General features: G+C 36.7%; 1 protein-coding gene across 5 annotated transcripts in view; it reads left to right on the top strand.

The window, feature by feature from the left end:
* The window catches only part of CTNNA3 (catenin alpha 3), a 2,164,949-nt gene that overhangs the window by 1,180,528 nt on the left and 970,261 nt on the right, over positions 1-14,160 (top strand). The window contains exon 10 of one of the 5 annotated variants that reach the window (XM_056819240.1): positions 13,450-14,119. The exons of the other annotated variants lie outside the window; for them this stretch is intronic. Within the exon in view, the coding sequence (XP_056675218.1) occupies positions 13,450-13,566 (117 nt within the window). The 3' untranslated portion in view covers positions 13,567-14,119. Of the gene's footprint in view, positions 1-13,449; positions 14,120-14,160 lie in introns of those variants that run through there. 5 annotated transcript variants of the gene reach the window in all.

The following is a 14,160-nucleotide window of genomic DNA, read 5'->3' as shown; positions in this document are numbered from 1 at the left end:
TTTATCTAATTTTTCTGGACCCAGGATTTCATTATATAGAATGGTCTTAGTGTGGAAATACCCTCTGTTTGTATAGGTCAGCAACTCATCTGTTGTGTACAGTGTTAGAGATCTGCTTGCATTATTAGACATATTTAGAACACTGGGTTAAGTTTCTTGCTCCCTGGATATATTAGGGCAGTGATAGCTAACCTATGGTACAGGTGAAAAAGATGGCATGCAGAGCACTCTATGTGGGCACTTAGCTACCTCCCTCTCCAATGCCCACACCCAGAGTTTGTTTCTAAAAAGGCAGAGGGATTCAGGCTGAACCATTCCCTTCTCCCTTTACACTGTGTCTAATGACATTTTTTTTCATATCACCTACCCCTCTGCCCAGAAACCTAATAGTAGCACACAGGGTGTATGGTTGGTGGCTCATAGGCAGCAGAGCTGGACAGGAGGAGAATGATTGGACCACTCCCCTCCCCCTCTCTATATTTGCTGATGACATTCCTCACTTCACCTATCCCTCCATCCACTAGCCCAATGGGAGTTCCTCCTCCCTCCCCTTTATGGAATGGGGGGCAAGGTATACCCAGAATGTGGGGGGTGCATTCTGTGTCTAAAAGGTTTGCCATTACTATGTTACGATATGCCAAAGGCAGGCCTGATATTCCCATCTTCCTAACCTCAAGATCAGTTCTCTTTGTATAATACCATATTGTTTCTCTGATTTAGGCTCAAATGCTTAGTGGTTTTGTTTTAGCTGTGTTTGTTGTTTTATATTTTGTTATTGTTGCTGCTCTTGTTCTGGATCTGGGTTTTCCTTGTATTCCAATGTTCTTGTTCTCCAACTAGGTCTTCCTTGGTATAGGAAACTCCTGATAAGGAAATTATTTCCACCAATTAAGATCAATGCCCATCCAGAAAATTAGTTGTAGAAAAGAAATTTTAAGCTTTTTTTGCATGTCAAAGACCGGAGGCAAATGAAGGCAACAACTGTTTATTAAGCCTTTATTTTGTACCAGGGGATTTGGCTTTTGGGTGCCACAAATATAAACACAAAGAAATTTAGTCCCTGCCCTCAGGGAGTTTACCTTCTAATAGGAAAAGACAAAATGGAAATGGATATGGAAGAGGGAAAGTATCCACACAAAGGCTTGTTGATGAAGTCTAGGAGAGTCACAAGTATATGACCTGCTTGGGTCTGTCCCCAAATCAGGACCTGGAAAGGAACAAATCAGTGTGGAGGAAAGTGCCCTGCATGGTGGAGGGATATTCTCAGAATCCTGTTTAAAAATAATTGAAGGCAAAGCAAAATTACAGTTAGGGATTAATGAAAATAAAGACAAATATTTTTCTAATCTATGCAAAGGAGATTTACCCACCCCCATGTCTGGGGATGCACAGGTGATGATGATGCAGAGAACCTGAACTTGATCGTGTGAAGGAAATCCTTGGGTGATAGAATGGCAGCCTGAAAAAGGCAGCCACAGAATCAAGAGATCACAAGAAAGGGGTCAGGGTGATGTCTCCTGTACTGCCTGCTGGACTTCCCCCCAGGCAAAATAGAAAATCATAGCTGGCTCCTAAGATGTGATGTGTGAGAGTTAGTGGGCAGAGAAGAGGTTTGATAAACTGAGGCAAGATCAGATTTTGCTCTCTTCTCTTCCCTGTTTGTTGCTGGCTGGACTTTCCTGTGAGAATGACTAGGGGGCCCTAATGGTGACCACTGAATAGCAAGCTAAATGGAGCATCAAGGATAAGTTTAACCTATATCTCTCTCTCCTATTTTCCATCTTTTCCTCTTATTACTTTTGATTTAATACAATTATTAATTTATGGCCAGGCTCATAATTTTCCCTCTTACAAAGTCACAGGACCTCTGAAATCTATCCACAGATCACCCCAGCGGTTCCCAAAATCCAGTTTAAACATCTCTATCTTAGAGAACACTGAGTGAGTGGTTAGGGCACTTGCTCAAGGTCACAAAGGTAATATGAGTCTGAAGCAATATTTAGGTCCAGGTCTTTGTAACTCTAAGTCTAGCTCATTAATCATTGTGGCACGCTGCCTCATCTGGAAAGGTTAATTATAACTATTTTGCAGATAGAGAATATGAATCCCAGAAAGGTACAGATGCTTTTTCCAGGTTGTGCAGCTAGGTAGTAACAGAGTTCAGATTAGAACCCAAATCTTTTTGCATCTCACTTCATGCCTTCTCCACTACACATGTGCTATTTCTTGTCTTGTCAACGTCTAACCCTCAGTTGGGTGCAGCTAGGTGGCTCAGTGGGCACGTAGTATCAAGAAGATCAAAGTTCAAACCCAGCTTCTGACACTTTTTGGCCATGTGACCCTGAGCTAGTCACTTAATCCTTTTTTGCCTCAGTTTCCTCATCTGTAAAATGAACTAGAGAAAGAAATAGGAAACCCCTTTAGTATCTTTGTGAAGAAAACTCCAAATGGCATCACAGAGTCAGACATGACTGAATAATAATAGCCTTCAGTTGCTTCTTGTTCATTAAAATGGAAAAGAGGAGCTCTCACCAAAAACCAGATATGGATCCTTAACCTTAGCCTGAGGAAAGGAGCAGCTTAGAACATTCCTCCTGCCTGCCATCTTATCCTCTCCTCCAGTCTTGGCTGAATTCCCACTTCTTTGTTCCAAATGGACTAGAGTACAGGCTGCTGCTTTGAAATGTTGTTTTGAACTCTGTTTTCATCATGGACCTGTTAGAATTCCCTTTCGGCCACAAAAGGGCAAGTTATCAGATAAGGGCCTGAGTTTCTTGTTTGTTGAGTAAAGAAATAGCCATCTGCCAACAGGCTTAATACTCCTGATATCTTCCGTAAAAGTCAACGATTTCCCAGAGTTTGACTCAATTATGTGTTTTCTCCTCCCTTTCAATTTAAACTTGAGACTAATCTTTAGCACTAGGTGAATTGCCTGTACCCTTGAGCCTTTCCTAACCCATCATACTTATTGGCTTAATTTCCTCAACCTTATGGATTATATGAAGAATTTTCACTGTATCGCTATCCTTTAAGCTTCTCCTTTCCACTTTTAAAAGGCCCTCATTTTTACCTGCCATGCGATGCACCCTGAATTCTCAGTATTAGCAAGTTGAGATGGACAATCGTTATTTTTGCTTTGTTTTGAGCTTGGGGAGAATGTGGTCATTTTCCACTCTAGGAGAAGTCTAATAAATTTTGGCTTAATTTTGAGAGGCCACATAGTGAACAGCATGCAGGGCTATGTGGCAGGGAGATAAAGGTTCTGGTCTCATTTCAGATATCTCTTGATTATGTAATTATGGGTGAATCAATTCATTTTAGTAAGTCTCAGTTTATTCATCTATAAAATGGGGAAAATGATACTTAGACTCCTCTCTTTGTATAATTGCTGTGAGAATCAAATATGAGAATAGATGTAAAGTACATGTAAAAATTGGCTTTTGTTACTCATTTAGAAACATGTGTATTCTTTCCAAAGGATAATTTGAATAAGATATAACATTAAATGAATGAATGAGGAATTAGTTAATTTAAAAAAATCCATCAAAATCTTCTAGTATGTTAGTTATATAGTACTAGGGATACAGATACAAAATCAGGATAGTCTCTCCTTTTTAGGAGCTTATATTCTATTAGGAGAACACACAAGAGTTAAAGCCATCTAGGAGGGTCATCTAGGAAATCACAGGGATGCTTAGTAGAGTCACAGAGAAATGGATTGAAATGTCCTTCCCAGAAATGGTCATATTGCTTTGATTGCTATTCCTAGAGAATGAGGTAGAAGGTAGAGTAGTTTTAGGGGAAGATGTGGTATCTGCATTGTCATGACAAGAAGATGGAATGAGTGCATTCTAATGACAATGGGGTAAGCTATAACTAAAATCATTAAGGTCTAAATCTAGAAAGAACTACGTGACACCATGGATAAAGTATTAAACTTGAAATTAGGGAGCTCAGAGTTCAAATCCTACCTCAAAAGTTCAAATCAGTTGTCATAGCTCAATTTCCCCATCTGTAAAATGGGAATAATAATAGCTTCTGACTCTCAGACTTTTTGTAAGAATCAAATGAAATATGAAATGCTTTGTAACTCTTAAGGCATCATAAAAATGTTCACTATTATTATTATGTTATGATCTCCTAGGACAAGTTAGAGATTAAAGAAGCACAAAGTTTAAAGTTGGAATGAGCTTTCCAATCTATCAACTTTAATCTTCTCATTTTGCACATGAGGGAACTGAGTCACTGCGTGATTAACTACTTGCCCAAGTTCACTCAAGTGAGTGGGTGTTTGACGCAGTATGTGGACTGAGCTCTTTCAGACCACAAGTCCAATGCTTTATCCATGATACTGTTCTTTCTCTCAAATAAAAGCTTACTGTACCATTTAAAACCAGTCAGTAATCCATCCCTCCAAGCTTTCACCAATCCTGCTCCTTTTTAGCTTCAGAGATCAGAGAGGACATGTTCAGGATGTGATGATCTTTCATCATCTCATCCTGTCATTCATTTTACCCAGAGCAAAAGAGATATCTACAGAGGTAAAAAATATTTACTGCATGGCACCCAGGGAATAAGTAATGGAGTTGGTCTTTGAACCCACTACCTCTGATTTCAGATTCAAGGCTCATCCCACTGTGCCTCAATTAGACATCAGTAGCTTGCTTAGAGTTGAATTCTTGATGTGTCTCTGACTGTTTTCCAGCCCTTCCTGGGCTTGCTTGCTTTATTGGTTAATGTTATCATGGATTTAATTTGATGACCCTATCTCTCGGTTTTCTTGGCTCCATTGTTTCTCTCTGCACACTGTGTTTTTTAGGGCTTCCTATCAGCTCATGTCTCTCAGACAGTGCAGTTTCATTTTGTCATAAGGCTTTGCTGCTTGAGGTAAGCGTTATCTTTCAATACTACAGAAATTTTTTACTTCGAAGTTCTGTACAATTTTGTCATCTAGCTCAGATATATCTGGGCTTTTGATGGAAATCATGAATCACAAAAGAGCCTGTCCCCTCCAGTGAAATAGATTCTACCCAGAACTCCTTTGAAACATTTGTCAGTCCGGACAGACACATGCAGATTCAGTTTTAATGGTGCCAGAGTCACTTGGAAGCCAGAGCCAACATCACACATCTGAAGTCCTACTGCCCTCAACAGGGCTATCATAATAAGGGAGAGAGGACTGGAGTCATCCCTTCCAATGGGAGCCCCTCCGTAAGGAAATCAGATTCTGAAAATTCTCTCTCCCCCTTCATAATCCCTACTTTTCACACAAGATCATAGATCTGGAGTTAACAAGGCTACTTGGCTCAACCCATATGAGAAAACTGAAGCCTAGGGAAGTTGTGACTTACACCAAGTCATAAAGGTGGCTGAAAGGAGATCTGAACACAGATCCTCTGACTAAAGTCAGTAAGTACTCTTTCTGCTTAGCATTCTATTTTTATTTGGTCTGAAACTATGATTTCTAAGCCATGGGGGACTCCCAATGTGGAAATTTCCTCCACAGGCTAGAGTTGGAGTATTGTACAATTCTTGATCCCAATATCTAGGAGGATAGTGAGGATAGTGAAGGAAAAGCCCTGAGTTCATGTCATCTGAGTACAATTAGAAAGAACTATGTCTACTGTATGAGATCAGAGGATTGAGAGTCGATTTCCTAGTCCATCTCTTCTCATTTTGTACAGGAGAAAACTGAAATTCAGAGGTCAAAGTTATAGGAAGTTTCTGAACTTAAGCTCAAGACATCTGAGCTCAAACCCAGAGCACATTTTGCTTTGCTGTGTTTTAAGAGAGGAAAAATAGGAGCTCTGAATGGATACTTGAGGCCACTTGATGAGGCTAGTTATTTCACAGTCTAATTTGGGCTATGGCTGTAAGTGAGGTATGCTAAGAGTCTGTGCCAATTGTCTGCATTCATTCGGGTCCCATTTAGCGCTCTGAAGCAAGGCTTCCCTAAATGAGATCTAGTAGCAGTAACAGTAAATAACATCCCAGGAGCAGTAAGAATCAGTCCATTGAACTAAATCTTGGAAGTGTGTTCCCTATCATTCAAGGTCTTCTCAAGGAAAAGGCTGGACAACCACAGCAGGGGTACTGTAGAAAAGATTCTCAGGAAGGTATGAGCTGGACTGTGTAAACCTCAAAATTTCTTAGACTTATAAATGTTGGAAATTTCACCATTGGGAAATTTCATACTTGAAAAATTTCCTATTGATAGTGGGTCTTGGCTATTGGAATGTGAACCCCATTGGCATGAGAGTTTCCTCCTCCTCCCTTCTTAAGATTACTTTAGGACAGAAACCTTTTGCTGAACAATGGAAAGGACTTTGACCTATGCTTAAGTATAGAACAGGAATTTCTTTGAGTCATGATTGATTTTAGAATTGATACAATGGAGATACTTGGAATCAATCTCCACCCTACTCAGGTTAACAGGATTTAGGAAGGGCTGTAGCAAAGGATCAAAGATTTAATTATTTGAAAATATGACCTTCAACAGACATGTGCAAAGCCAGATACCTCTGGGCGGTCCTGGGTTAAGCTAGAGCCTCCATTGGCACAGGGAAATTGATGGACAGTGATTGGTAGATGTGAGAGCTGAGGGGAGGGAACTTGGATGGTTTCCTTGAAGATAGAGGGGTCTGAAGACTCAGGGGGGAGGGTTGAGGAGTTTGTCGGAGTGGTTGGAGTGTGCTCTGAGAAGTTTGCTCTGAAGGAAGCTGAAGGTGGGGGCCTCTGAGACTGTTTCTCCATTTTGGTCACGTGAGTAATAGGGACTGATCTCTTTTCTTTGCCCCAGCTATCTAAGGGCTTGGGCCTTTTGGCCCAGCCTAAACAGAAGGGGTATTTAAGCCCTATTCCCTTCTCTCCCTTTTCTCTCTCTCTATCTCTAATTCCTTTCTTCCTCCTATTGTAATTAAACTCCATAAAAGATTGACTGCTGACTTGAGTTTTCATTTAGGAATTACATAGCTGAATTCCTTGGCGACCTTAAATTAATATATATCAGTCTTTTAAAGTGATTTCCTTGTCACAACTGAATGCCTTCTGATGGCCCTTCCAGTATGGAGAATCTATGATAATGAACAAAATCATAGACTAATGACTCTTCCACTTAGCTTTTCAACAACTACCAGTTAGAAAAAAGTGTATTTATCTGATCTGGACTCAGACACTTACTAGCTTTGTGTCTCTGGGCAAGTTACTTTAACCCTGTTTGTCTTAGTTTCCTCATCTGTAAAATAATCTGGAGAAGGAAATGGTAATTCACTCCTGTATCTTTGCTAAGAAAACCCCAAGTGGGATCATGAAGAGTTGGACATGACTGAATGGACTCAGCAACAACAAGAATAACAACAGCAATAAACTAGGATTCTAATGTAGGTCATTTGACTCCAAATCCATTCTTCTCTCCAATCCAAATTTATATAAGAGTGAAACAGAAGAGAAATCAGAAACATCAAAATACTGTTGCCTAACAATTGCTTCCTAAAGAATTTACATTGTATTTTCTAGAGTAATGGAGGGTTTCAACATGCAATATGAAGAAGGTTCACATAATGCTGATAACCTCCTTTTCCCCCTCAAAAAAGTCAGCATCAGCCCTTATGAAACTCATATTCAAATGGGGAGACTAGATGCAAACAGTTATGTACATAAAAGAGGCCAACATTGTTAATGGGACATAATCTTAGGGAAAGGGACTGGCAATAGAGTACAATAGGAAAGGGCTTCTGTATAAGGAGATATTTGAGCTGAGTCTTAAAGGGATGCCAAAAGTTTGAGGCAAATAGGAAGTGTATTCTAGGCCGGAGTAATTTTTGGTAAACAGACATAGGTCAGGAGATGGAGTGTCTTATGCAAGAGATAGCAGAAAAGGTGATTGTCTCTGGACTGTAGGGAATTTAAAGGAGAATAGTGTTAAGAGAATGAAAAGCTAAGTAGGGGCCATCTTTGAAGTGCTTTGAATGCCAAACATTGGATTTTATATTTCATGTAGGTGGTGATAGGGAACCATTGGAGTTTATTGAGTAAGGGGGCTTGATGTGGGGTCTGTGACTCAAGGAGGTCAATTTGCTGAGTGGAGGCTAGACCTACAGTAGGGAGATATCTGTGGCAAAGAAATTAACTAGCAGGTTATAGAGAGTGATAAGAGTCCAGTCATGAGATGATAAGGCTAAGACCAATATCAGCATTATAGCACTGTCATGTGTATGCAAGACATACTATGAAACAAAAATTGAGAGGCCAAGGCAGCATATTGGATTTGGGAGTAAGTTGAGAGTCAAGGATGACAATTAGATGATGAGCTGGGTGGTTGGGAAGATGGTGGTGCCTTTAAATAGGAAAGTTTGGAAGGTTCAACATTTGGAGGAGGAAGGAAAAAAATAAGTTCAGTTTAAGAGAGGTTGAATTTTAAAATTCTATGGGATATTTGTTTTTCTCTGTCTTGATTTCACTTGGTCATAGGGCTGATCAGCAGTTACATTACAATGAGTGTCTTTCATTTATTTATTTATTTGTTTATTTATTCATTCATTCACTCATTTATTTATTTATCCATTTATTTGTTCATTTATTTATTCATTCATTTATTTTTCCTTTCTCCTTTTTTTACCAGCATGGTAACCAATCCTTCTGTCTCTTGTGTATGCTTTGGTTGAACTGCCCCTGCCATGAGCCCAGTATAAAGCTCTCATGACTAGTACTCTTATTCTAGGGTTCCTTGGGATCCCACTCTTTCTGTCTCTAGTACAGAACCCCGTGGCTCCTTTTTATGCTTTCCAAGGTAGCCATGAATTCATTTTCCTGCTGGCATGTTTACTCTCAGTAAAAGATCTCTGATGGCTCCTGTTGTTCTCCCATCAGAAGAGAGGGGCCTAGAATGTCAGTCAAAGTTTGTCCATTCAGAGCAGGATTAGAGCAGACTTCCTGGGGGTCACAGAGAGGAATAGATATTTTCCTCTGAAGCAACAGGACCCCATTATAGTATGCTTATGCCCTTGCCAATCTGAGGACCCAATGAATGTATTAGAAGATTACTACATATTAAGGGCTGTCAAACATGAAGAATTTAAAGAACCAGAGAACTTTTGTGAATTGACTTAAAGTAAGTAGAAGTAGGAAGAAAATATATACTCTGACTACAATAGTTTAAACAAAATGGACCATAATAACAAAAAATCCAATCACTGTAAAATAGTAATGACCAAACTTGACTCAGAAAAGGAGATATCAGAATGTGCCTGTCTCCCCTCTTTGTAGAGATGAAGGATGATGGGGATGGATTCAGTGATTGATTTGTTGGTTGGTTTTGCTGGAAATTTCCCTCTGTTTCTTTTTTTATTTTTTGTTATATAAGATGGTTTTCTGGGTGAGAATGAAGAAAAGGTATATGATGACCTATTTCACATAGAGAGAATAGATTAATATATAGGCTAGGACACTGAGATTAGATTCAAGAAGACTCAAGTTTGATTTTTGCTTCAGATATTTAATAGCTGAGTGTTTCTGGACAGGTCACTAAGTCTATTCTGTCTCAGTTCCCTATCTGGCTAATGAGGTTAAAAATAATACCTACCTCCCAAAGTGTTTATGAGGATCAAATGGGATAACGTATGTAAAGTGCTTTGCAAAACTTGGAGAACAATATAATTTACTTTTTGATACTGTGTTACATAAAAGCTATTGTGATTTTTTTAAAAATTGGTTTTATAGTATTAGCTCTCATGATAATTATAGTGTACTTTCTCCCTTTCACAAAAATAGTTGTTTAAAATCTCCTTTTCCCCAAGACCAAATTATGTTAACCAGTTTTTCCCAAAAAAATTCAATTGCAGAGAAAATGTGAGATCATTGTAGCAAGAAATGATTTTCAGTCTTCAACAGCTTTTTATGGCATTACATATTGGAATCTGTTTTGTTATTTTTTTAAAGTCCTGAAGTACAGAAAAAATACAAAATATAAGGAAGACTATTTGGGGATTATCTAGAAAGCCAAAATGCCATGACAGCCCCCATAAAAATTTAAGCTTCTTGAGGGCAGGGGCAATTTTATTTTTAATTTTGATATTGAATAGTTAGCAATTTTACATGCATATTAAGTACTTAATAAATGTCTTCATTCATTCATTCATTCATTCATTCATTCATTCATTCATTCATTCATCTGTAAGTATGGAACTTTTCAAGAGGGAAACCAGTCAAAATATAAGAACTGCTTTTGTATCCTTTCCCCCTCCTGCCATTTGAGTTTGCTCTGCTCTGAAATTCGAAATCTACTCATGGACTGTCAGGATACTGAGTTTTTACACCAAGCAATTTTTAGCATCTTTTCTTTCTTTCTTTCTTTCTTTCTTTCTTTCTTTCTTTCTTTCTTTCTTTCTTTCTTTCTTTCTTTCTTTCTTTCTTTCTTTCTTTCTTTCTTTCTTTCTTTCTTTCTTTCTTTCTTTCTTTCTTTCTTTCTTTCTTTCTTTCTTTCTTTTTTAACTTAAATTTTCATAATTAGATTTAGACATAGTTTTTAATAAGTTTTTGACATTGTGAGATGTAGAACTTCTCTCCCTCCCTTTTCCCCCTCCTCTACTTCTGAGATAGCAAGTAATGTGATTCAGGCTATACACATACTGCCAGGTAATATATATTTCCATGCTTACCATGTTGTAAAAGAAGACATATCATTTATACAAGAAAAAATAACAATCATGGAGGAAATAAAATGGAGAGTGGCATACTTCAATCTCCATTCTGACATCCTTCTATAGTGGTGGATAGCCTTTTTTGTTATGAGTCCCTTGGAGATGTCTTGTATCTTAGTGTTGCAGAAAATAGTTAAGTTTTTAGCACTTTTTCTAGTGAAAATAGATAAGGAAGTATGTTGGAAATGCCTGGCATCTTGACCACAAGTACCTTAGTGAATATATATACATATGCATATATGTGTATATATAATATATGTGCATGTGTATATATATGTATGCATATATTGTGGTATATTTAGTATATATTATATATATATATATACTTATATACATTTGAATTATATTTATATAATCAGATCCCAAATAAAAGGAATAGGTTACAGTGTAGAGTTGCACAGAAAGCTAGCCTTGAAAAAAATACATGGAATCAGTTTCTGTCTTTCAATCACAATAGTTTTGTGAGTATGAATAAGTCCCTTGGCCCCTTAGTGCTCCAGGAAACTATAAGAACAGACATTTTGGATGGGCGATAATGAAGGGAATTTCTATGTCTAGACTTGATATACTGATGAAATCACAAATTTTTACCTCCTGTCCCTGCACCGCCATCAGGCAGTTACATTGAATGAACTCCATAGCTACTTCTAGCTATGAAATCGTATTAATTTAAATTATTTTTATGAAATAATCATTAAATGCTATTATATCATGTTAAATGATATATTGATATTTTATTAATTACATAAAACATTTTATTATATTATCTTTCTAAAATTATAAAATAAATTTTGATATTTCATCAGTACAATTTCTTAATATTTATTTTTTGATATTTTGTAATCCATGTTCTCTCCCTCCCTCCTACCCCTTCCCCTTCTCTGAGAAAGCAAGTAATATAATATAGGTTGTACATATCAGATAATATATATTTCTATGTTCATCAAGTTGTGAAAGAAGGCACATATTTCTGATATTTAACAATTCATGAAGGAGATAAAGAAAAGAATAGTGTGTTTCGATTTGCATTTGGATTCCATTTGTTCCTTTGTTGGCAGTGGTTATCCTTTTTTTGGGTCTTAATTTTTATCCTTATGTGATCTGGAAAGCTAAATCTAGAATTTTGGTACAATGGAAAGAACGACGGATTACATGCCAGAAAAGACAGAATTCAAGTCCTGTTTCTAATCTTTAGTACTTAAACGATCTTGGGAAAGTCACTTAATAATCTGTTTATGACTAAGTTTCTTTATAAAATTTGACTAGGTATCTTCCAACTCAAGATCTATGATTGTTTGGCATCATCATACAGATTTGATAATCTTTTGCTCTCTAGAATTCTTATACCTAGAATGCTTTATTCAAGGTAAAAATATTTAATCAATAAAAATTGCATTATTTTTATATTAACATAATAATTATTATCAAAGTAATTTAATACATAAATAGTAAATTTTATTCAAAATGAAAACTTAATTTTTATAAAACTATCTCAAAGACCTGGCAGGATTCTGAAATGTTTTTTTTGAAAGAGAGCAAATTGTCTTCCCGTGACTTTAGAGTTAAATGGATTTTATTCTTTATTAATTGATAATCCATTAAAGCAGAAGGTATCTCTCACAACCAACAACCAACAAAAAACAAACCAAAAAATAAAATAAAAACAAAAGTCATTTCAATTTCTACGCAGTGCCAGGCATCAGAGAATTATAGAGTTGTGAAAGTTCTTTGTTCTATAGATAAACACAGAACTTTTGACTTTTACAAACTGCTCTTTTACTGAGAAATAGAATTATGAGGCCATGAAAAGAACAATGACCTTATAAACTTGAGACATGTTTGAATCCTGGAACTACTGCTTACTTCTAGTATGACCTTGGGCATACCTCTGTTATGACCTTATTTCTGGCATTCCCCTGGCATTCACATCCTGAATTCACAATTTATTACCTATGTAAGCTTAGACAAGTTATATCCCCTTCAGGATTTAGTTACCTAAAATCTAGAAGAAGATGATTGAACCATATGATATTATATTTAACACAGTACATAGTACCTGACACATAATAAACACAAAATAAAAAAAAATAAAAAATAAAAAACAAAATTAACACATTCTTGTTGACTCTTTATTTTTCATCTCTTGTTGATCTCTTTATTTTTCATCTCAACATCACATGTATGAGAGGCAGCAATAATGTAAAATCTGGATTACTGACCACAAAGCCAAAAAACACTGGATCCATCTTGTTTCTTAGACACACTGCCTGTGTGATCCTGAGCAAATTCTTTAAGTAACACTGCTTCAAACAAAGCTTCAAGACTTCGATGTTTCATAGAAGGTGCCAATCTGAATTGGTAAAGGAAGCTTTTTCTTTGGTGAATTCTCTATAACTAGCTCCTCGACCTAGCCAATCATCATATGTAAATGCAAATTACCCCAAGAGCAAATGTTCATAAGCCATCAATATTTTATACTAGCACCTTAGGTTTTAATAAATGGTCCATCTAGCTATCTTCTGAAACTAAAAACTCAGGACATTCATGATATCATTCACAGTAAATTAGGGAGTTACTCTAACCATGTCCTCTCCTTAAAAATGTATTTTAGACAGTATTCATGTTCCCATTCATTGCTACCATTTGGTATAGAGTCATAAGAATACTATGAGATGGAATTAAGTAATAAACATGTGATTGGAATGAGGATTAATTGATTGACCAGTTGATATGTCCACTTGTATTTCAACAGTCCCAGAGAAAGACCCATAGTATTTTATGTAGATGCACTTTGAAGGATGTATGTATGGAAATGGACATGAGTAATGTAAGAGGAGATGGCATGGATGAGTTGGGATCCATACTGTAACTATTTCCATAAAATCCAAGGTTCATCCAAGTAACAGAGTAAGCATTTTTTTCTTTTTAATATGTCAACTTATATGGTACACATGAGAGAACACTGTCTCACTTGTTCAGTCCTGGGTTCATATCCTCTCTCTGATTTTAATTGCCCATGTGCTTATGTGGAGAAGTGAATGATTCTCCTTGAGACATAGCTTCCCAAGTATAAAATGCATGAACCAAACAATATGGCCCCTGATATCTTTTCAAGACCTAGATTATTATCCTATGAACTCAATCCAGTTTAGCACCCATTCTATTAAGTCTATTAAGCTTTATTGAAAGAGATTTTTAAAAATTTTATTAAGCTATATAGAAATAAATTACATACATTTATTAAGTTCCTTCCTCATCCTCCATATTCCCATGTTATAGTGTTTTTAATTTTTTTAGTCTTCTGGCCTAAAGATGAACTGTTATGTTATTTGTTTCAAACAATGTTAATAGGTTAAAATAAATGTTGAAGATTTCTGTTCCTGAAAAAGCAAAGGAATATTCCATATCTCCTTATCTGGATATATACATTTGTGTTTCCATGTCTTTATGCTTAAGTCTAGAT

The sequence above is a fragment of the Monodelphis domestica genome, chromosome 1 (genome assembly GCF_027887165.1).
Source record: "Monodelphis domestica isolate mMonDom1 chromosome 1, mMonDom1.pri, whole genome shotgun sequence".
Taxonomy (NCBI): domain Eukaryota; kingdom Metazoa; phylum Chordata; class Mammalia; order Didelphimorphia; family Didelphidae; genus Monodelphis; species Monodelphis domestica.
The sequence above is the reverse complement of the archived record's forward strand: the minus strand, read 5'-3'. Positions and strand labels throughout refer to the sequence as shown.